This window comes from Sprattus sprattus, assembly GCF_963457725.1.
Source record: "Sprattus sprattus genome assembly, chromosome: 15".
Classification (NCBI taxonomy): Eukaryota; Metazoa; Chordata; class Actinopteri; order Clupeiformes; family Clupeidae; genus Sprattus; species Sprattus sprattus.
In genome coordinates this window covers 2,895,042-2,916,885 of record NC_137913.1, presented here as the reverse complement: position 1 = coordinate 2,916,885, position 21,844 = coordinate 2,895,042, and the positions used below count along the sequence as shown (strand labels likewise).

Sequence of the window (21,844 nt, the reverse complement as noted above, 5' to 3'; positions counted from 1 at the left end):
GGTGGGTTAAACTAGTGATGTTAAGTCTAACGCGCTCTTCTACGGGACAAAATTAAATCTGTTCAACCAGGCAATGCTCCTGAATACTGTACCGATGGCTACCGCTTCATGTGCACTGAAGGCACTTTAAGCATATCTGATAACATTATACGCATATCTGATAACATTATGACATGAGGCTAATATCTGGCATTGGGCCAGAAGTTGGCAGAGAAGCATAAACAAAGTCCTCACATTGAGCAGTCAAAAACATCATTGCTTACTTATGCTTGGTGTCGGACGCTTTCTCAACTTCTAGTTTGTTTTGATTTTTTGATTTTTTTTTTTTAAGGGAAGAAAAAACAACTCGCAGTCAGTTCCAAACCGGACACCCGGAAGACCAAGGTCGTGAAAGGAACGAAAGAAAACAAACCAGAATCCAATGAGGTAATTTTGTGAGACGCGTTCCTATGACGTTGGTCCACACATTTATAACAGAAAATATCAACTCGTGCCTGGTGTTAATAGCAGTGTGCTCGGTTGTCATGGTAAGGTGACGTGCCACGGCATTCCTGTTGAAGTGTGAAGAGAAGTACAGCCAGGTGGAAGCAGCACTGGACGCGGTAACCTCCGAAAATTGTTTTTCAGGCTGCTGTGTGCCACGGACAGACTACTATGCACGGTTTCCTGAGCCCAAGCAAGACGCGTTCTCCTCTCCGCCACAGTCCTCTCACCTTGCTGCATGAAGAGAATTCCTCGTCCGACTCTAATGCGCCCAAGCACAACTTTACACACGGAGAAGGTAACGAACGTTAAGTGCATGAAGTTACTGAGCTCACGCGCCTTCAATGCTCATCTCAAGTGTGAATACAGCAGCTCCGTTTAGCTTCATACTCCCATTTCTGGAAACTTCTGCCTAAGAAGTATCATGTGTGAAGAAATAGTTTGCTTCAAATGTAGGGTCTTACAATTATATCACAGGTGGTAAACTAAAAGGGAGAAATACGTTTGACTGGTGGACATAAAAACCAAACAATGACCTACGACAGTGGTAGCGGGGCAACTTAGCACTTCTATATGAGGCACTATATAACAGGTCTTTATAGACGAGTTGGGTTCATTCTTGACATTCTTGGCTAATCACTTCAAATACTTTTAAAGGTGCCTAATGTAGGATTTTGTGGCATCTAGCAGTGAGGTGTTTCAGAGTAACGTGAGGCCAAATGTGCAGCTTTGTCTTAAAATACACAAACTATCCGTGCTTATGGCAGCCTGAGAATAACTGTCTGATGGTATCCTGTGAAGTTCAAGCGGAGTTGAAGCATAATGTATGTGTACACCAACGGTTGGTGTACACATACATTATGCTTGAACTTGGCTGGATACCAACAGACAGTTATTCTCGTCCTGACCAACCACAAACCATTTAAAATGGAATTAAAATAACTGAATTCCTGTTTGCCTGCGCCCAACAGTGAGACAGAATGTGAGCCATCCCAACACTACAGCCACACTAGAGGCAGCAAGCTCCACCAGCACAGATGAGGACAGACCGCTGGACACACTGCCTGCGCCCCCACAGCAGAACAGGGGTCACCCCACGAAGACCAACATGAAAAAGTGAGTAACGCTGTAATTAGTTTAATTTATAAATGTTTGCTAAATGCTAATGAGTCATTGGAGATGTCAAATGACGGGCAACAGGCACCCAGAGGCAACTTTCTCATGAAAAATATTTCAGTGTGAGTTGTCTGAATTCAGCTGTTGCCTTGGCAACACTGCTGATGAGCTAAGTGGTCAGTCTGGTCCCAGAGATCATCTGACTGCATGAGAACAAGCCCTTTGTGTAACATATGCTTTCTTGTTTTTATTGTGTGTGTGTGTGTGTGTGTGTGTGTGTGTGTGTGTGTGTGTGTGTGTGTGTGTGTGTGTGTTTTCATTATTGTCTGTACTTGCAGACCACAGAGAAGTGATTCCCAGAGGAACAGAAAGGTCACAGATTATTATCCCATCCGAAGAAGTTCCAGGAAGAGCAAAGCTGAGCTTAAGGTGTGTGGGTGTGTGTGGGGCGATGCAATGGTTAACACTTTCTCTCCAAAAACAAGAGCTATTACACACAGAAGGTTGAATATCCAATATCCTGTGAACGCGTTCAAACTACCAGCTCAGAGCGGTTCCAGTTGCACTGCATGATGGGGGTTCTGTTAGATCTACTTGCACATGTTCCATCTGATGGGGGTTCTTAGTTCTACTTGCACATGTTCCATCTGATGGGGGTTCTGTTTGTTCTACTTGCACATGTTCCATCTGATGGGGGTTCTGTTTGTTCTACTTGCACATGTTCCATCTGATGGGGGTTCTTAGTTCTACTTGCACATGTTCCATCTGATGGGGGTTCTTAGTTCTACTTGCACATGTTCCATCTGATGGGGGTTCTTAGTTCTACTTGCACATGTTCCATCTGATGGGGTTTCTGTTAGTTCTACTTGCACATGTTCCATCTGATGGGGGTTCTTAGTTCTACTTGCACATGTTCCATCTGTTGGGGGTTCTATTAGTTCTACTTCCACATGTTCCATCTGATGGGGGTTCTGTTAGTTCTACTTGCACATGTTCCATCTGATGGGGGTTCTGTTAGTTCTACTTGCACATGTTCCATTATCTGAGCACAGGTCTGTGCTTTATGTACACAGAGTGAGGAACTGCTGCACATAGAAGAGCTGATCAATAACAACGTGGAGGAAGGACTGGAGGTAAGACACTCATTCAATGCACACATTCACAGGTAGTGGTGACTGGTGAAGATGTTGGTTGACCATGATGCCATTAAATTATGATGGCCTACTGGGTGTTTTTTTATTTGTATTTTTTATCTGAAAATAATTATTATTTTAAACATTAAAACCTTTTAATGTTGCCTCTCTTCATAGGTCAGACACATGGAGGGGAAGGGGCGGGGCGTGTTTGCCTGCAGGGAGTTCCGGAAGGGTCAGTTTGTGGTTGAGTACCACGGCGACCTCATGGAGGTGGCGGAGGCCAAGGAGAGAGAGGCCACGTACGCACAGGACCCCACCACTGGGTGCTACATGTATTACTTCCAGTTCCTCACCAAAACATACTGGTGAGTCACCCCCAGACACTTAGAGAAGCCTGCTAACGCTAACCCCCAGACACTTAAAGAAGCCTGCTAACACTAACCCCCAGACACTTAGAGAAGCCTGCTAACGCTAACCCCCAGACACTTAGAGAAGCCTGCTAACGCTAACCCCCAGACACTTAGAGAAGCCTGCTAACGCTAACCCCCAGGCACTTAGAGAAGCCTGCTAACGCTAACCCACAGACACTTAGAGAAGCCTGCTAACGCTAACCCCCAGACACTTAGAGAAGCCTGCTAACGCTAACCCCCAGACACTTAGAGAAGCCTGCTAACGCTAACCCCCAGACACTTAGAGAAGCCTGCTAACGCTAACCCCCAGACACTTAGAGAAGCCTGCTACCTGGTGAGTCACCCCCAGACACTTAGAGAAGCCTGCTAACGCTAACCCCCAGACACTTAGAGAAGCCTGCTAACACTAACCCCCAGACACTTAGAGAAGCCTGCTAACGCTAACCCCCAGGCACTTAGAGAAGCCTGCTAACGCTAACCCCCAGACACTTAGACTCTGTTCCATTTTCCCTACCTACCGTACCTACCGTACCTATACTTATACGCAGTACACAGTACACACTCACTAGGTACGCAGATTCTCAGCAGGTGAGTGCTGCTCCAAATCTAATACTCCGTGGTGCACTTACCGGATATTACGATCGCGACAAGCCCCGCGTTCGTCTTTTTCGAGCTGAGCGGCTCTGCCTGGGTCCGCCTCTTCCGCTACGTTGACAAGATGGCAGCCGTTGAGAATGGACAGTGTACCCTGCTTCCACACTCAGCGTTTTGACCGTTATGAGTACAGATACGGGTCCTTTGGGTATACTTCTTTTTGACGCGGAAATGGGAAATCGGAAAACGGAACACCCTACATACTCACACTAAGGATGGTAGGTACGGTAGGTAGGGAAAACGGAACAGAGGGTTGGAGAAGCCTGCTAACGCTAACCCCCAGACACTTAGAGAAGCCTGCTAACGCTAACCCCCAGACACTTAGAGAAGCCTGCTAACGCTAACCCCCAGACACTTAGAGAAGCCTGCTAACGCTAACCCCCAGACACTTAGAGAAGCCTGCTACCTGGTGAGTCACCCCCAGACACTTAGAGAAGCCTGCTAACGCTAACCCCCAGACACTTAGAGAAGCCTGCTAACACTAACCCCCAGACACTTAGAGAAGCCTGCTAACGCTAACCCCCAGACACTTAGAGAAGCCTGCTAACGCTAACCCCCAGACACTTAGAGAAGCCTGCTAACGCTAACCCCCAGACACTTAGAGAAGCCCGCTAACGCTAACCCCCAGACACTTAGAGAAGCCCGCTCCATTGGATCTATGAACAGAACAGTTCTGCAGATATGAATATCAAGCCTTCGTCGTGTCCACAATGCCACTCTTATTTTGAATCTACAACAGTCGTTTAAAAATCCAGTTATTAAGGGACTAACCAGTTGATGTATGCATTATCATTAGGATTAAAAGCAGCTGGTGTAGCTACACACCCAAGGGGTGTTCTGAAGATAGCTTTAATACAAATTATTTTATTTTATTTGTATATTTTTCAGTTGATAAATTAGATGGTGTTTACATCAAACTGCAGCGGTGTCAGATTACTTCAAAGGGTATACATAACCCAAATATATTCTACCTTCTTAAGCAGCGACTGTCATTTTTGTCTTTCCGGCAACCTTTTCAATAGCCTGGGTGCCATCCGTTTTGTACGCGAAAAAAATGTTTGTTTGGTCAGCGAGAAGGCAGCAAGCAGTGGATTTGATGGAAATATATTCACTCATGAGAATTTCCATTAATAAGAGTCATTTAACTCCATTGACAAGGAATTAAGGCTTTATTTGGAGGACCAAAGGTGTGCTTAACTCCTAAACTAGTATGCAGATTAGTAACGTTGAGTGTTTGCTGTGAAGGTCCAAGGGGTGATTTGGCTGATCATATGTATGCACTGTGATGACATGGAGAGCACCATCTTAGAGTCTCTTTCTCCATCCTTCAGTGTGGACGCTACCATGGAGACGGAGCGCCTGGGTCGCCTGATCAACCACAGCGTGAAGAGTGGCAACTGCCAGACCAAACTCCACAGCATCGGAGGCCGCCCGCACCTCATCCTGGTAGCGGCGCGGGACATCCAGCCCGGAGAAGAGCTGCTGTACGACTACGGCGACCGCAGTCGAGACGCCCTCGCTGCGCACCCCTGGCTCAAGTACTGACCCCTGACCCCAACCCTAGACATTACCTCCATCCTCTGGACTCATCGGTATCATCTTCGGGGGGGATGGGGGGGGGTTAAATGGCTTGCCTTTCCCGTTTTTTTTAGCCAATCAGAGCTGCCGCCCCACTGCTAGGCTCCTAATCAAGGCCTGATTGGTGTGTGTGTACAGCAGGGTAAGAGGGAGACGAGTTCAAAGGGCAAACCACATTGGTGGACAGCAACAGTAGTGTCAAACTGTGACCTCATCTTTGAGCCTGATGAGGTCAAAGGTTAGTTTTTAATAGTTGTAGTTTGGGTGTGATGTTGGAATGGGTGCTGGTGGGTTGGTGGTGCTATGTTCCTTCTGGATGACGACTGCATGCTTGGGCAGCTTTATAGGTAACCTAGTCTCTCCACGCCATGTTCTGATTGGCTGGCTGACTGACTGATTGCTAGGTCCACTAAAAATGTGACCTTCCTTAAGATGATATTTTAGATGCGTGTGTGTGTGCACTGCGCTCTCATACAATTGTACATACTGGCCTTTTTATATTCAGATTTGTAAAAAGAAAAATGTTTTCTAGTGTACAAGTCCAGTTGCAGCAAAAGAATCAGCAGCTTGGTTGTGATGTGTTTTATTTTATGAAATAATTCCTACCTCACACAGGGGGACATGAGACAAAGTACTCTTTTTAAAATTCAATTTTAACAACAAATGTAGCAACACTTAGTGTTTATTGTTTTCTTAAAACCAGATATTCATATAAATTGTATTGAGAATGTTACAGCCAAACAGAGTGTTCATAGTAGTAAAGGATCCTAGTACCAAGGCTTGGAATTGTACAGAACTTCTTAACTCAAAACAATACAGTCCTGTTTTATGTTATAGTGTATTATACTTCAACGATGGATACAATGCTACTGTGCTTTTTGTTACTGTAAATAAAATACAACTCTATAGAAGCTTCTCAAAATACGTTTCTTTCATATATTGGCTAGATTCTTTTATTTACATAAACTCGCCCAAAAGAAACCCAATGAATTGTAAAATAATTTGCACAGATTCCTTTGATGCCATACTAATGTGAAAATAGGATGTTAGTGATTACATACAACTGATTAAGCCACACACACACACACACACACAGACACAGACACAGACACACACCATCCCACTGGTAGACAAATCAAGATCAAGACATTTAGGACCATAACAGACTTGTTTTGTTTTTTTTGTGCCCAAGTCTCAGTCTAGGGATTATGCATAGTTTACATTTAGTCATTTAGCAGACACTTTCATCCAAAGCACTGAAGAAAGGATAGTTCTGGTTAAAGGTGAACACTTAAAATACTGCTTAGGAAAGGGGCCTCGCTCAGTGGAGTCTAAAGAGGCCTTGTGCTTTGAGTTGACAGTGACGTGCTTAAGTTTGGGCACCCCTGGTCATCAAACGTTCTGTTAATGTGAGCAGAAGATGAATTGATCCCCAACATTTAAAAAGAAAGTTTCATGCAAGATTAGTGTATTTTTCTTCTGTTTTGTACAATTTTGGAGTAAAAAACAGGAGCAGTATCATGCAAAGGTTTGGGCACCCCAAGAGATTTTGAGCTCTCCGATCACTTTGACCGAGGTTCGACCTTAATTAGCTTGTTTGGGCTTATGCTTGTTCACAATCATAGCAAGGAAAGGCTAGGTGATGCAAATGGCAAAGCTTTATAAATACTCCGACTTCTCAGACCTTGTCCCAACAATCAGCAGCCACAGGCTTCTCTAAGTAGCTGTCTAGCACTCTGAGAAAACACACACACACACACACACACACCATGCCCCAAATAAGTGATGCTTACAAAACAGGAGTAGGTTATAAGAAGATGGCAAAGTGCTTTTAGTTTGCCGTTTGCTCAGTTCACACACTGTAATTACGAGATCAAGTTGAGGTCTGGAAGACCAAACCTTTGAGAGAGAACTGCTCGTGGGACTTCTAGAAAAGACTTGCCTTCCTCCTCAGCACAACATTCAGTGTCATAAGTTTGCGACCAAACTGTACATGGTCGAATTTGAACAGAAAAGTTGTTTTATTTTTCTTGCCGCGATTATTTAAAAGTTCCCAAGCTGTGTTTAACTCTATGCCTTTTGGAAATAAGGTCATTTTTAACTCTGTCAGCCATTCACCGCTACAGCAATGTTGACTAGGGGTGTCCAAACCTTTGCCTGGTACGGCATCTCTCTCATTGTGTTTCACTGCATTTAGTCATTACCCATAATACACTGTGCCACCAGCATCTCAAACATATAATGGGATGGGTAGAGGTACCCTGCACCGACAGCTGATGAAACTGGAATTAAAAAATACTGTTAAATTACTGACAGTCATCCATGTAAAAAATATAACCTGTGTATAAAAAAAAAATCCTGGTCCGGTTGGCCCTGTTGCCAGGCAGGTCGTAGGGTCTCTCCTATTTCCGGCGGAATGAAAACCTGCAGAGAAAGAAGAGTTTGTCACCAAAAGGACGTTGGTCTTGAAGGGACACGCTTTCACTTCTATGGAATTTGTTTAATATCATGACAAAGGTAAAATTGCATAACCACTATGTTCATTTTGGATATTTGCAATGTAAAATTGTATGATCATTATTTTATTGTATTTAAAATCTTGATATTGGTATTGTAATGTGTGTTTTAAATGTTAGATATTGGTATTGTAATGTATGTTTTAAATGTTTGATATTTGTATGTAAGTCTTAAATGTGGACCCCACGAAAAGTAGCTCTGTCTTAAGGTAGAGCTGATGGGGATCCTTCTAAATAAACAAATAAACTTCGCTATGAGGGGACAAAGCAAAGAGTTTAGAATGCCTCACAATGGAATAGCTGAGCAAAGAATTCTCAGGAGCTAGCAGTCAACATCAGTTAGCAGCAAACCCCAGAGACTATATGGGCCAGACCAGAGACGGGTTTGTTTTCTTCCAACAAAACTCAAACTGGCATGAACATGTTCAACTCCAGCTTATAAATGTGATACAACCTACATGACTTCTGTCTCGCAGTACGTTTGTATCTGGTCCGTCTAACATTGCTTTGACTGGTTCAGTCTGGAATGATCTGGAACACCCTCCAGGTGTCAGAATGAGTTCTAAAAATCATGTCCGACAAATGTCCCACCACCAGCACGTCACGAAGATAAAACATGAAATCTGTTGATCTGAGGTGCAGCAGCCATGTCATGCACACTTCTATTTGTGTTGCCTGGGTAAATATCTCATTATCAGAGATGTGTGTTACAGGTCTAAATTAAATATTAAACACAGGCTTGTACTTCCCAGACTGTTGTGAGTAGTTTGTCATAATCTTCTGAGTCATGGCTCTGCTTGTCCTTCTAATAGTAACACTATGATCAAACTCTTTTCCCACAAATAAGCTCTTCAACAACCAATACTAGAAATTTTGACCCTGCCATCCCAGAGTAAAGCTAAGATGATTCTCTCTCTCCCTCTCTCTATTCATCTATCTCTCTTTCCCTCTCCCCTCATAGCCTTTTCTCTACCTCTCTTCATCCCTCTCTCTCTCTTCATCTCTCTCTATATCTATCTATCTTTCTCTCTTCATCTCTCTCTCTCTCCTCCTAGCTTCCTCTCTCTGTAACTCAGCCAGCCTGCTCTGGGTGAGTCAGAGAGACGCACAGGTTAAAAACAGCCCACAACAAGAATCTCATTTAGCCCTGAATTCCTGCGCACCCAGTTCAAGCTCAAATCACTGTGCGTGAGCAAAGAGACCAACAAGTTAAGCTGTGGACATTAAGTGCTCGGGTGAATACAGCACATGCCTAAGGCACTAAGTCAGTCGTGTTAACACACCTGGCCCTGATCCGAGATCAGAAATACAGTATGCCCACACACACCTGGCCCTGATTCAAGATCAGAAATACAGTATGCCCACACACACCTGGCCCTGATTCAAGATCAGAAATACAGTATGCCCACACACACCTGGCCCTGATCCGAGATCAGAAATACAGTATGCCCACACACACCTGGCCCTGATTCAAGATCAGAAATACAGTATGCCCACACACACCTGGCCCTGATTCAAGATCAGAAATACAGTATGCCCACACACACCTGGCCCTGATTCAAGATCAGAAATACAGTATGCCCACACACACCTGGCCCTGATTCAAGATCAGAAATACAGTATGCCCACACACACCTGGCCCTGATTAAAGATCAGAAATACAGTATGCCCACACACACCAGAGTGGCTAGATCACACACTCCTCTTCATACCTTTGGAGAGACAATGTTAAGGCACACTCAGGACTCAGAAATGAACCCACTTACAGAACTGACAAGACCAATGGACAGAACCTAGCATGATGTATATCTCTCTCTATCAAATGAGTTCAGACACAGAGTATGATGTATATCTCTATCAAATGAGTTCAGACACAGAGTATGATGTATATCTCTCTCTCTCTATCAAATGAGTTCAGACACAGAGTATGATGTATATCTCTCTCTCTCTATCAAATGAGTTCAGACACAGAGTATGATGTATATCTCTCTCTCTCTATCAAATGAGTTCAGACACAGAGTATGATGTATATCTCTCTCTCTCTATCAAATGAGTTCAGACACAGAGTATGATGTATATCTCTCTCTCTCTATCAAATTAGTTCAGAGACAGAGCATGTAGTCAGTATTCGCTGTACAGACACACATGATAATGACAACAACTCATTCAATCCCTGCCACCACCTCAAACACATGTACAAATATTGCACAGGAATGTCTATGAAACCGTCATGTAATTCAACCAATTACACAGACACACACACACACACACACACACACACACACACACACACACACACACACACACATACACTTGTGCGCAGAGTGCCGGTCATAAAGATTAGAGTGTCTGGCCAGTGGCGTGAGAACAGCTGAACTTTGCCAGGATCGTCAAGACAACAGCCTTTACTGGTGAGGATCACCATGACAACAGCCTTTACTGGTTAGGATCACCATGACAACAGCCCTTACTGGTGAGGATCATCAACACAACAGCCTTTACTGGTGAGGATCACCATGACAACAGCCTTTACTGGTGAGGATCACCATGACAACAGCCCTTACTGGTGAGGATCATCAACACAACAGCCTTTACTGGTGAGGATCATCAACACAACAGCCTTTACTGGTGAGGATCATCAACACAACAGCCTTTACTGGTGAGGATCATCAACACAACAGCCTTTACTGGTACTCATTCAGCTATAACACATGGATTCAGCTCACTTTAAAAACGATACCATAAGCTGCTCAAAGAGCATAAGCATTGAGTTTCACACTTGTGGCCCTTTGAAGAGGAATAAGGGAGCTAATGAGCTTACTAGCTAACAGCTAATAGACTTGCCTTTCAAAGACCACGGCGCTAATAAAGTCTAACTAGCTGGCTAAATGATGTATTGTGACAGCATATTCAGTGAAGTCTTGCTGGTAAAGCTGTCCATATATATTTTCCACTGGGTTTCCGCTCACTCATGTACTGTCAAAATTAATATTGTAAATGGCCACTTACAATATATCAAGAAAGAGGGTTAAAGCCTGCTTAATTTGACATTAATGGTACAGTCCATCTGTAAATGGTTAACAAACAAAAAGTGGCACAAACTGAGGTAATAACCTATTCCAGCCAATCATCAACAAGGGATGCTTGTGCTCCAACAGTGGGGGATAAACCCCTGAAGGCATTTAATGCCACACACACACACACACACACACACACACACACACACACACACACACACACACACACACACACACACACACACACACACACCAAGGGGATACGGCTGTCCCTGTGACACATACAGTGAGTAATAGGTCAGAGACCTGCCGTTAGACCACCATACCTCTGGAACTCCAAACACTGGCTCCTACACACAGAGAACTGTGCGGGTAGAGAGCTGTGTGTGTGTGTGTGTCTGTGTGTCTCCATTACCTTAGGCTATCTCACACCACCACATGTGAATGAAAAATGATGAATGGAACCACACATGAAGCCACAATCAATTCTGAATGAAAGAACTTTCAGTTTAGAACACTTACCCTAACACTGACACACATCCCTGCTCTCCCTGCTCAACACTAACACTGACACACATCCCTACTCTCCCTGCTCAACACTAACACTGACATTCATCTCTTCTCCCCCAGAGGAACACTAACCCTGACACTGACACGCATCCCTTCTCTTTCTCTCCCTGCTCAACACTAACACTAACACTAACACTCATCCCTCCTCTCTTCTCTCCTAGTGGAACACTAACACTGACACTTCTCCCTCCTCTCTTCTCTCTTCTCTCCTAGAGGAACACTCACACTCACACTCACACTAACACTCATCCCTCCTCTCTTCTCTCTTCTCTCCTAGAGGAACACTCACACTCACACTGACACTCATCCATTCTATCTTCTCTCCTAGTGGAACACTAACACTAACACTCATCCTTCATCTCTTCTCTCCTAGAGGAACACTCACACTCACACTGACACTCATCCCTTCTATCTTCTCTCGCAGAGGAACACTGCCACTCATCCCTTCTATCTTCTCTCGCAGAGGAACACTGCCACTCATCCCTTCTCTCTTCTCTCCCAGTAGAACACTAACACCAAACTTATCCCTTCTCTTCCATTCATTCAGTTTCCCTCTCCCCCTCCGCCCACTGGACAGGCCAAGGGACTCACAGTTTTCGGATGGTGGTCTTCTCTTCTTTGGACTCGTCCTTGCTCTCGTCCTCCTCTGTGATGGTGGTGATCTGCGGAGAGATGGCGGGGATGATGGCGGGCTCCAGCTCCACCTCCACCATGGCGGGCTCTGATGACTGGTGGGGGGCGGTGAGAAGACCACTGCGGAGAAACAGGACAATGCAGTGACAGATTATAAAATAATCTGAGATTAGGAGGTGTTACCAGACTTATTTGTGAAACTAGAAAAAATAGAGAGCATGTCTTTCATTTACATATTAGAGCAAATGGTGTTTACTTAATTACATCCAAAGTACATTTTCCACCCTGAAAATAATTGTAGAATGTTGAGTAATGTGGGGTATATATACATATATAGAGAGTTTAATATGTGTGTGTGTGTGTGTGTGTGTGTGTGTGTGTGTGTGTGTGTGTGTGTGTGTCTGGTACCTCTTGTATAGCTGTAGTTCCTCCTGAGCTATGAGCAGATGGGCCTTCAGTTGGTTCCTCTCCTGCAGCACCTCTTTAAGTTCCTGCATGGTGAAGCGAGGGCGGTTGGGGTCCTTTAGGTCGACCACCATCATGTCAGGCCCCAGTGTCTAGGAGGAGGAAAACACACACACACACACACACACACACACACACACACACACACACACACACACACACACACACACACACACACACACACACACATCATCATGTCAGGTCCCAGTGTCTACAGGAGGAAAACACACACAGCGGCTGTAACTAGCCCCTACAGATGATGGACCACGGTAGATCTATGGGAGAATTTGGGCCATAGTGGGTCAGAGATGGCCTGACAAATACGCCTGCAGAGACAGAGTTATTCAATTACATAATATTTTATGTATATAGCGCCATAACAATACAATTGTCTCAAGGCGCTTTACAGAGCCCAGAACCCTATTATTATTATAAACCCTAATGGATAATTATGTTCCATGATCCCATTGCCCCAGAAAATGAAACAGGGTGAATGCTCAGAATAGTCTTGACTTGACTCAATCTCCACTACTTTAACTTGGTATAAATCGGAGTCTACGTGCACTACCGCCTTACTACTAGACACGAAGGCTATGGCATAGCATCCCCTGGCAGACTCCCGACCGTGGATCTCATTTACATTTACATTTACAATGAGTCATTTAGCAGACGCTTTTGTCCAAAGCGACGTACAAGGAAGAGAACAGTCAAGCTAAGAGCAATAAAAACCTGGTGTAACAATAAACATTACTTTACATAAGAAATAGAAAAAAAAGACATAGAAAGAAAAAGAAGTGCAGGAATGTAACTGCTGAAGTGCAAGTTAAGCACTAGTCAAGGTGCCAGTTAGGAAGGGAGGTGCTCTCTGAAGAGTTGGGTCTTCAATAGCTTCTTGGCCACCTGGCCTGCCTCTGAGACAGCTGCTGTCTGGGATCAGTATTACGGATAAGCTGAACAGCAGTTACTGATCATTCGCTCCTGTGTCACAGACTAATGCTGTATGACTAAAGGACGCTGTGTGAAAAGAAATCGCGGAGATCATGCGCGACACATTCCGAAGACCCGTTTAACTAAAAGAAAAAGAAAACATCTGGAAGCTCGGTTAACGTTGCCCGTCTGTCACGCTATGCTATGCGAGTCCAGGCCGAGTTACTCACCGATAAGATATGACAAACACCGAATACTCACCGAGCCCTGTTCCGCGGATTTTTCCCCGACCACCCGGTCCAGTTCTCGTTTCAGGTTGTCTCTTTCCATTTTCAACTCCTCCAAAGACAGGTTGTACTTGTTGACCAGCACCTCAAACATCTCCAAAACGCGGACAATTCGGAATTGTAGGTCAGAAACCTGTGCACCGGCCTTGCTAATTTTTAACAAATCTCTCCCGATCACGTAAGAAATGTCATAAACATCCTCAACGGTGAGCTCCAACGCGTCCTTTTCGAAAGCCATAGCAGGCGAAGAGTCTCTTGGTGCATCCATAACTGTGGATAACGTGTAGACTAACGTTATACAAAGTTTTAAAAGTTGTTTCGGGTCACCGACCCTACCTTGATGTTTACGGTAATAAAAATGGGACAGAAAAAAGTGCAATATTTTCGCCAACCGGGCACCGTGTGACGGGCACTTAATTAGGAACTTCCTTCTTCTTTATTGCAGACTGACTGCCTTCCGTCTGTCAACTTGAATGGCATAAGAAGCAGCCAATGAGCTGGCAGAGACTGGTGACTGTCCAATCAGCGTTTCACCCACATATCAGGGTTGCCTTAGCGACAGGTGAAGCCATGCGAACAAACTGAAGGAGCACGTGATGTTTGTCGGGGTTTTTATCATAGACGTAGACATTTCTGCTCTTCTTTTGTCTGGGGTTTTATCAACTTCTTCACTCTACCGACGTTTCACCAAATCAGAAATTTTGCACAGCAGAGGAACATCTTGTAGGAACAGGCCATTATTCGCTCTAGGTTAGAAAAGGGGCATTCCGTTTAAATTGTGATAGCCACACACACAAGACACACTTGAACTCACTTCAAGAACAGAGGTTTTATAAGCCAATAACTAACCTGGGTAAAGTAATCTAGCAGACCTGGACTGTATAAAGTGGTTTTGTCACATGATATTGTGGTAGTGTCTTATTTTAGCATTTTGGCACACATTTTCCACTACCAATTGCACTTAATTGAATGTCCATTCTGTATTGAAAAGCTTTCATGTCACACACCATGGATAAAGACAGCAACAAAGAGATTATTTGAAAATCTGTGTTTTATTGATTGTCAAATGCTGTGAAAATTGTTCAAATGTTTAAATTCTGCCCTGTTCGTCACTTTAGACGTGACAAGAGTAACAATTCTTTCCATAATGAGTATGACTTCACACCTTGACAAATAAAAAAAATAACATTTCTAAATATCAGTTGACCAATGACCTGACTAGCAGCATCACCATGCTCCCCACCTGTGCAATTCATAGGCTTGGCTAGTGGAGACTGTTGTGACCACTGCTGACTATTGACCTATGGCATTGTTGCGTCCGTTCACAGAAAAGAAATCATTAAATGTGTCACCACCTCCTGTGTCTCATCCTTAAGGTTACAAAAGTGTAACATATAGATAGATAGATACTTTTTTAATCCTGAGGGAAATTTATATATTATATTATATACACTACATACTCATCTAAAACTGAACTCAGCTCATTGATCAGAAGGCTCATGTTTTATTACTAAACCCTATAGATATCTCAGTGAAGAGGGAAGAGATGGAAATCTAAAGGCAGCCTCAAAAGAGGTTTGAGTTCATAATCAAGTGCAAGCTTTCGAAAAATCCTCACCTTTTCACCAGGGTACAATTAAGCGCTTATGTGCTACTCAGAAACTGACACACATAGACCTAGTCTCCATCCCAAACCGGCCAGCAAACACAATTAGCAACAACCACAGCTTGCAATCCCCCCTGCTTATACATAAGGCATAAACAATGTTTATCAAAATCACAAATAAGCACCATGGTATAGGCTATAGAGCAGGGGTCTCAAACTCAGGCCCGCGGGCCAATTCCGGCCCCCCAAGCGATTTTATCCGGCCCCCAAAGTTCCATTGATAAAAAAAAAAAAAAAAGTTCCATTGATTTAAATGGGCCACCCCAACATTTACCGTAAAAATCTGGCCCCCCAATGACCAGACTGGGCGCTCATCGGCCCCGGGTAATTTGAGTTTGAGACCCCTGCTTTAGAGTGTCTTTGGTCTCAAGGTCTTCCTCAGCAGGTCTTCATGCGGTAATAATCATGGACTCCCTCTCCACATGAACTTTCCCTCCTAGGCCTCAACTTGAATTCCACATTCTTTTTGAGTTAAACAAGCCAATGTACGCTCTCTGTCAGTGCAATTGCATATGTGCTGGTGGCAATAAGTACACTTGAAAAATACATTTAATACACATAAAACCCAGATGTCACATTCCCCAACCTCCCATTGGCAGCTCAACCTATAGAGTGGGATTAGGGGCCTAGCAGCTGATGACCATTTATATACACTCCAGTTAACAGTTAATTAGTTAGTGCTGGTCTAGACTGCCACCCACCTGGCACGTTCCTCCTGTGGTGCTACATTATATTTAAAATAAAACAAAACAAACAATAAAATAAATAAACTGAATTAGCCAGGTAAAATAACTTGCCATAGCAAAGCTTGTGTTAAGAAAGCTCATTGAGTTTGGAGAGGGGGTGGAATCACACCTAAAGTAGTCTATAAAGGAAGATGTTGACATCCTGTGTCTCCACGGATAAAGGGATCTCCTCCCCTTTGAAGTGCATGCGTGAAGCTCTTGTGGTCTCAATCTTCTGGCACCTCCTCCATGAGTAGACTTCACTCCAAATGGGTAAAGTTCATCTCTTGCGCCAGGAGATCCTAGACTCTAAACCTGGAGGTTAAAAAGTCAAGTTGAATAATTTGCAATTCAATGCAAAACGCATTTCTGTTTAACTCACAAACAAACATTTGAAGAAACTACAGAATGGAGACAGTTGCTCCCCTAATCCCTAATACGTTTGACTGCGCAGTAGTTCCCCTATTAGCATATAATAACAACTAATTAAACAATAAGGCTTAAAACATTTCAGCAATGCTGTTCTATAATAGCATTTCCTTCAAAGCGTCGCATTCAGTTAAGGGCAGCAACTACAAATACTATTTTGAGGTCAAACGGAGGTTAAAATTGTCATACAAATGAGATGAGCCTCCTGATTGGTCAAACAGAGGTTAAATTGTCATACAAATGAGATGAGCCTCCTGATTGGCAGCAGTGTGGGGTCATCACTTATTAAGCCAGCAGCCACCATGGGCATCACGGCCGTAAATATCCTGTAGAGATGGGGGGGATGGAGAGAGCACAGAGAGGAACAACTTAAAGAGATGAGACTGTCAATGTCTGATTTGATCCTATTGAGCCATAGAACCCATAGAACCCCATACAGCACTGTGAGCTGAGCTGAGCTGAAGAGGGAGAGGAGAGGAGGAGGGATAGAAAGAAGAAGGGATGAAAAGGGAGAGAGGTGGAGAAAAGGAGGGATGGAAAGAGAGAGAGAACTAAAGGACTGATAGAGAGAGAGAGAGAGAACTAAAGGACTGATAGAGAGAGAGAGAGACAGAGAGAGAGAGAGAACTTAAGGACTGAAAGAGAGAGAGAGAGCACAGAGAGGAACAACTTAAAGAGATGAGACTGTCAGTCTGTTCTGATCCTATTGAGCCATAGAACCCATAGAACCCCATACAGCACTGTGAGCTGAGCTGAGCTGAAGAGGGAGAGGAGAGGAGGAGGGATAGAAAGAAGAAGGGATGAAAAGAGAAAGAGGTGGGGAAAAGGAGGGATGGAAAGAGAGAGAAATAAAGGACCGATAGAGAGAGAGAGAGAGAGAGAACTAAAGGACTGATAGAGAGAGAGAGAGAGAGAGAACTAAAGGACTGATAGAGAGAGAGAGAGAGAGAACTAAAGGACTGATAGAGAGAGAGAGAGAGAGAACTAAAGGACTGATAGAGATAGAGAGAGAGAGAGAGAACAGAGAGGAACAACGTCAAGAGCAGGACGTGGAAGAGAAGGCCAGAGCAGAACAGAGTTAACCACAAGTGGAATATCTGGTTTGGTGAGCTTCGAGTGAATGAATATGCCACTTGCATGTGAAACACTCTGCTGGAGGGATACTTCACATGAGGGCGTGACACGAGATTGAATGTGTTTCTAATCTCAGTATGCCTGTAATTTATGACACATCGTTCAAGCATAGCTGTATATAGTACTGGACTAATGCTGTATGTTCAAGTTTATGTACCGAAAGAGTCTTGTGTAAATATGTATGTGCAAGTACATTTCCATTCTGTCGATCACTTTGTTCCTGTTACAAACACAAACTTGGCTGCTAAACTTCAGTCCGAGGGTGGTACATTCACTTAAAGCCCCACTACAAGCAGATTAATGTCTACCTTCATCAATGTACTGTAACTTTACAGGATCACTTTCTAGCGCAGAAGGCTGTCTAAACTTTAAGTAACTGTTCAACAATGATTTCTTTATCAGGGATTAGTGACTGGAGTTAAGACAGAACCTGCAGGTGTAAAGTACCGATAATGCAAAGTACAGATGATCAAATGAACGGTGATCAGTGGTAGTGAGCTTACAGGCGTTTGATCCCAGACTCCGAAGGCTCGTTGGGCGGTGAGCGGGTGGGTGGCAAGGGCAGTGTATATATCGGAAACAAGGCCTCCTCCTCTTCCTCACTGTTAGGAGAAAGAGAGTTATTTCACTTCCTTGAAGAATGTGCATGAGCATGCATGTCTGTAAGTGCACATAGATGTGTTTCTCTGACCATGTGTGTCTGTAAGTGCACATAGATGAGTTTCTCTGAGTATGTGTGTCTGTAAGTGCACATAGATGTGTTTCTCTGAGTATGTATGTCTCTAAGTGCACATAGATGAGTTTCTCTGAGCATGTATGTATGTAGTGCACATAGATGAGTTTCTCTGAGTATGTGTGTCTGTAAGTGCACATAGATGTGTTTCTCTGAGCATGTATGTATGTAGTGCACATAGATGTGTTTCTCTGAGCATGTATGTATGTAGTGCACAGGGGTTAAATTGGGATTTTCTATGTAGGGGGGCTCTGACCCGGAGGGGCAAATTTCACAAATCTTTCGAGGATTATGCAGTAAATAAGTTGCCAAATTAAACAAAAAACACATAACCGTTAAAGTTAACTTTGTGAAAAGTAACCTACTAACAAATACTTTCCATTTTCCACCACTTGTTTGTCATGTCATCCATTCATATGGATGTGAATCAATCAATACTAATACAATTATTAGTATTTGTTAGTAGGTTACTTTTCTAAAAAAATATTCACAGGGTCAATGCTAAAATACACTACTCACCCAAAAGCCAGATATCACTAACTTTTTGTGAGTAGTGTATGTTCAAGGACCAACGCATAGCCAGGAGGAAGATTCAGATGATGAGCAACCATCCACAAGCAGTGAAGCAAGCAGCCAACAACTCCAGCATTTTTTATATGTTGCTTAATATGTACTCTGTAGATTTTGAGTGTGTTTGATGAGGTCACATTAAGAGCTGATTCATTGATACAAATAAGTTTGAAATTCATCCAGCTAGGAATGAGAAATGTGATTCGGAGATCGCATAGACTACTTGCTAAATCATTTAGAATTAGCAGCATTGTTCTTTTTAACTAGCGCTTGTGAGTTGACACACCAGTAGCAGGCTATCCCTGCATGTCTAAGGTTAATTTTTCCTGCTTAATGAAAATGCAAGCCCATATCTAATGATATTAGCCTATTGGTGATGATCGACCTCTTTCAAAATACCGTGCACCTTTAATTTTGTTTCTCTTACCTCGCCATTCACCTGTCTACTACGATATGTCTGATGATGACCGATTGACGTTGTGTTGTCTGATCGCGGAGGAGGAGCTGCTGCGCAAGTTTCATGCGCGATATGCCTACTTCTCAAACTTGCTCCAGATGTCTAGGCCAGCCTTTCCCTACCATTATTTAGATTTTTGTTTTAAAACAACATAGATTTGCAATGGAAAAGTTGTAAATGAGTAGGACAACATTGCTTGTGAATGGACTAGGCAGATTGCCAAAATCGGCTGGAGCTGCTGCGCAGCAGATCTGCTTTGCAGAACTCCAGACCCGGCAGCTTATGTACCGGGGCTCCGCCCCGGACAGCCCCGGCCCAATTTAACCACTGGTAGTGCACATAGATGAGTTTCTCTGAGTATGTGTGTCTGTAAGTGCACATAGATGTGTTTCTCTGAGCATGTATGTCTGTAAGTGCACATAGATGTGTTTCTCTCTCTAAATGTAGATGTGCATGGTGTGTGTGAGCATGTGAACATGTGTGAGTCGGAGAGAGTGTGTACCCTCTAGTGGGTTTGTGTTTGTGCCGTGTCAGAAGTTAAACTCTGGGGTGTGTGTGAGCCTGTGCACATTTGTGACTCGGAGACTGGTGTACCCTCCAGTGTGTTTGTGTGTGTGATGTGTCAGAAGTTAAACCCTGGGGTGTGTGTGATGTGTCAGAAGTTAAACCCGGAGGTTTGTGTGAGCATGTGCACATGTGTGAGTCGGAGAGTGTGTACCCTCCAGTGGGTTTGTGTGTGTGATGTGTCAGAAGTTAAACCCTGGGGTGTGTGTGATGTGTCTGAAGTTAAACCCAGGGGTGTGTGTGGTGTGTCAGAAGTTAAACCCTGGGGTGTGTGTGTGAGCCTGTGCACCTTTTGTAATAGGCCAGCTCCTCCTGCAGCGTGAACACCTGGGTCTTGAGCTCGTTCCGCTCCTGCAGCACCTCCTGCAGGTCCTGGAGGGTGAAGCGGGGCGGGCTCTGCTCTGCGCTGCCACGCCCCTCCCCTTCCTGTCCACGCCCCTCCCCTTCCTGCTCGACGTCGGCGTCAGGCTCCTCCTCTCGCAACGCCTGCTGGTGTTAATCCCCACCCCCCCCAGAAAAACACAACTGTCACTGAATGTCACTACAAGTCTTTACTTCAAAACATAGGCCCTGGAATTCAATTTTCTACTGATAGTCTCACCACTGACTGATGTTTTGAACAAGCTCCTACAAGCCACGGAGGTGCACTGATGCTTAATGAAGCTAAGTGATGAGTCATGCCTGATGCTTAATGAAGCTAAGAGCTGACTGTGGTGTACTGATGCTTAATGAAGCTAAGAGCTGACTGAGGTGTACTGATGCTTAATGAAGCTAAGTGCTGAGTCATGCCTGAGGTGTACCGATGCTTAATGACGCTAAGAGCTGACTGAGGTGTACTGATGCTTAATGAGGCTAAAGGCTGAGTCATGACTGATGCTTAATGAAGCTAAGAGCTGACTGAGCTGTACTGATGCTTAATGAAGCTAAGAGCTGACTGAGGTGTACTGATGCTTATTGAAGCTAAGAGCTGACTGAGGTGTACTGATGCTTAATGAAGCTAAGAGCTGACTGAGGTGCACTGATGCTTAATGAAGCTAAGAGCTGACTGAGGTGCACTGATGCTTAATGAAGCTAAGAGCTGGCTGAGGTGCACTGATGCTTAATGAAGCTAAGAGCTGACTAAGGTGCACTGATGCTTAATGAAGCTAAGAGCTGAGGCCTGACTGATGCTTAATGAAGCTAAGAGCTGACTGAGCTGTACTGATGCTTAATGAAGCTAAGAGCTGACTGAGGTGTACTGATGCTTAATGAAGCTAAGAGCTGAGGCCTGACTGATGCTTAATGAAGCCAAGAGCTGACTGAGGTGTACTGATGCTTAATGAAGCTAAGAGCTGACTGAGGTGTACTGATGCTTAATGAAGCTAAGAGCTGACTGAGGTGTACTGATGCTTAATGACGCTAAGAGCTGACTGATGTGTACTGATGCTTAATGAAGTTAAGAGCTGACTGATGTGTACTGATGCTTAATGAAGCTAAGAGCTGACTGAGGTGTACTGATGCTTAATGAAGCTAAGAGCTGACTGAGGTGTACTGATGCTTAATGAAGCTAAGAGCTGAGTCATGCCTGATGCTTAATGAAGATAAGTGCTGAGTCATGCCTGATGCTTAATGAAGCTAAGAGCTGACTGAGCTGTACTGATGCTTAATGAAGCTAAGAGCTGACTGAGCTGTACTGATGCTTAATGAAGCTAAGAGCTGACTGAGGTGTACTGATGCTTAATGAAGCAAAAGGCTGAGTCATGCCTGATGCTTAATGAAGATAAGTGCTGAGTCA

General features: G+C 44.0%; 3 protein-coding genes across 4 annotated transcripts in view; 1 reads left to right on the top strand and 2 right to left on the bottom strand.

Moving 5' to 3' along the window:
* Nucleotides 1–335: 335 nt before the first annotated feature.
* On the top strand, nt 336–5,344 carry kmt5ab (lysine methyltransferase 5Ab; the record flags this gene model as incomplete). Its single annotated transcript, XM_080852065.1, has 7 exons — nt 336–426; nt 628–781; nt 1,455–1,599; nt 1,938–2,028; nt 2,673–2,732; nt 2,910–3,100; nt 5,131–5,344. The coding sequence occupies exons 2-7, from the start codon at nt 655–657 to the stop codon at nt 5,342–5,344; spliced, it is 828 nt and encodes a 275-aa protein (XP_080708191.1). The 5' UTR covers nt 336–426; nt 628–654.
* A 2,359-nt stretch (nt 5,345–7,703) lies between these two features.
* Nucleotides 7,704–14,060, bottom strand: rilpl2 (Rab interacting lysosomal protein-like 2; the record flags this gene model as incomplete). The annotated part of the gene is made up of 4 exons (XM_080852036.1): nt 7,704–7,801; nt 12,072–12,233; nt 12,522–12,670; nt 13,767–14,060. The coding sequence occupies 4 exons, from the start codon at nt 14,058–14,060 to the stop codon at nt 7,780–7,782; spliced, it is 627 nt and encodes a 208-aa protein (XP_080708162.1). The 3' UTR covers nt 7,704–7,779.
* Nucleotides 14,061–14,825: 765 nt separating this feature from the next.
* LOC308375841 (RILP-like protein 1) overlaps nt 14,826–21,844 on the bottom strand; it is a 17,434-nt gene continuing 10,415 nt past the window's right edge. Inside the window, exons 6-9 of one of the 2 annotated variants that reach the window (XM_080852033.1) lie at nt 20,360–20,559; nt 18,250–18,348; nt 16,851–16,938; nt 14,826–16,498 (exon numbers count right to left, since the gene is read on the bottom strand). In XM_080852033.1, the coding sequence (XP_080708159.1) occupies nt 16,493–16,498; nt 16,851–16,938; nt 18,250–18,348; nt 20,360–20,559 (393 nt within the window). In that variant the 3' untranslated portion in view covers nt 14,826–16,492. Of the gene's footprint in view, nt 16,939–18,249; nt 18,349–20,359; nt 20,560–21,844 lie in introns of both variants that reach the window. The other variant, XM_080852034.1, reaches the window with a different exon arrangement.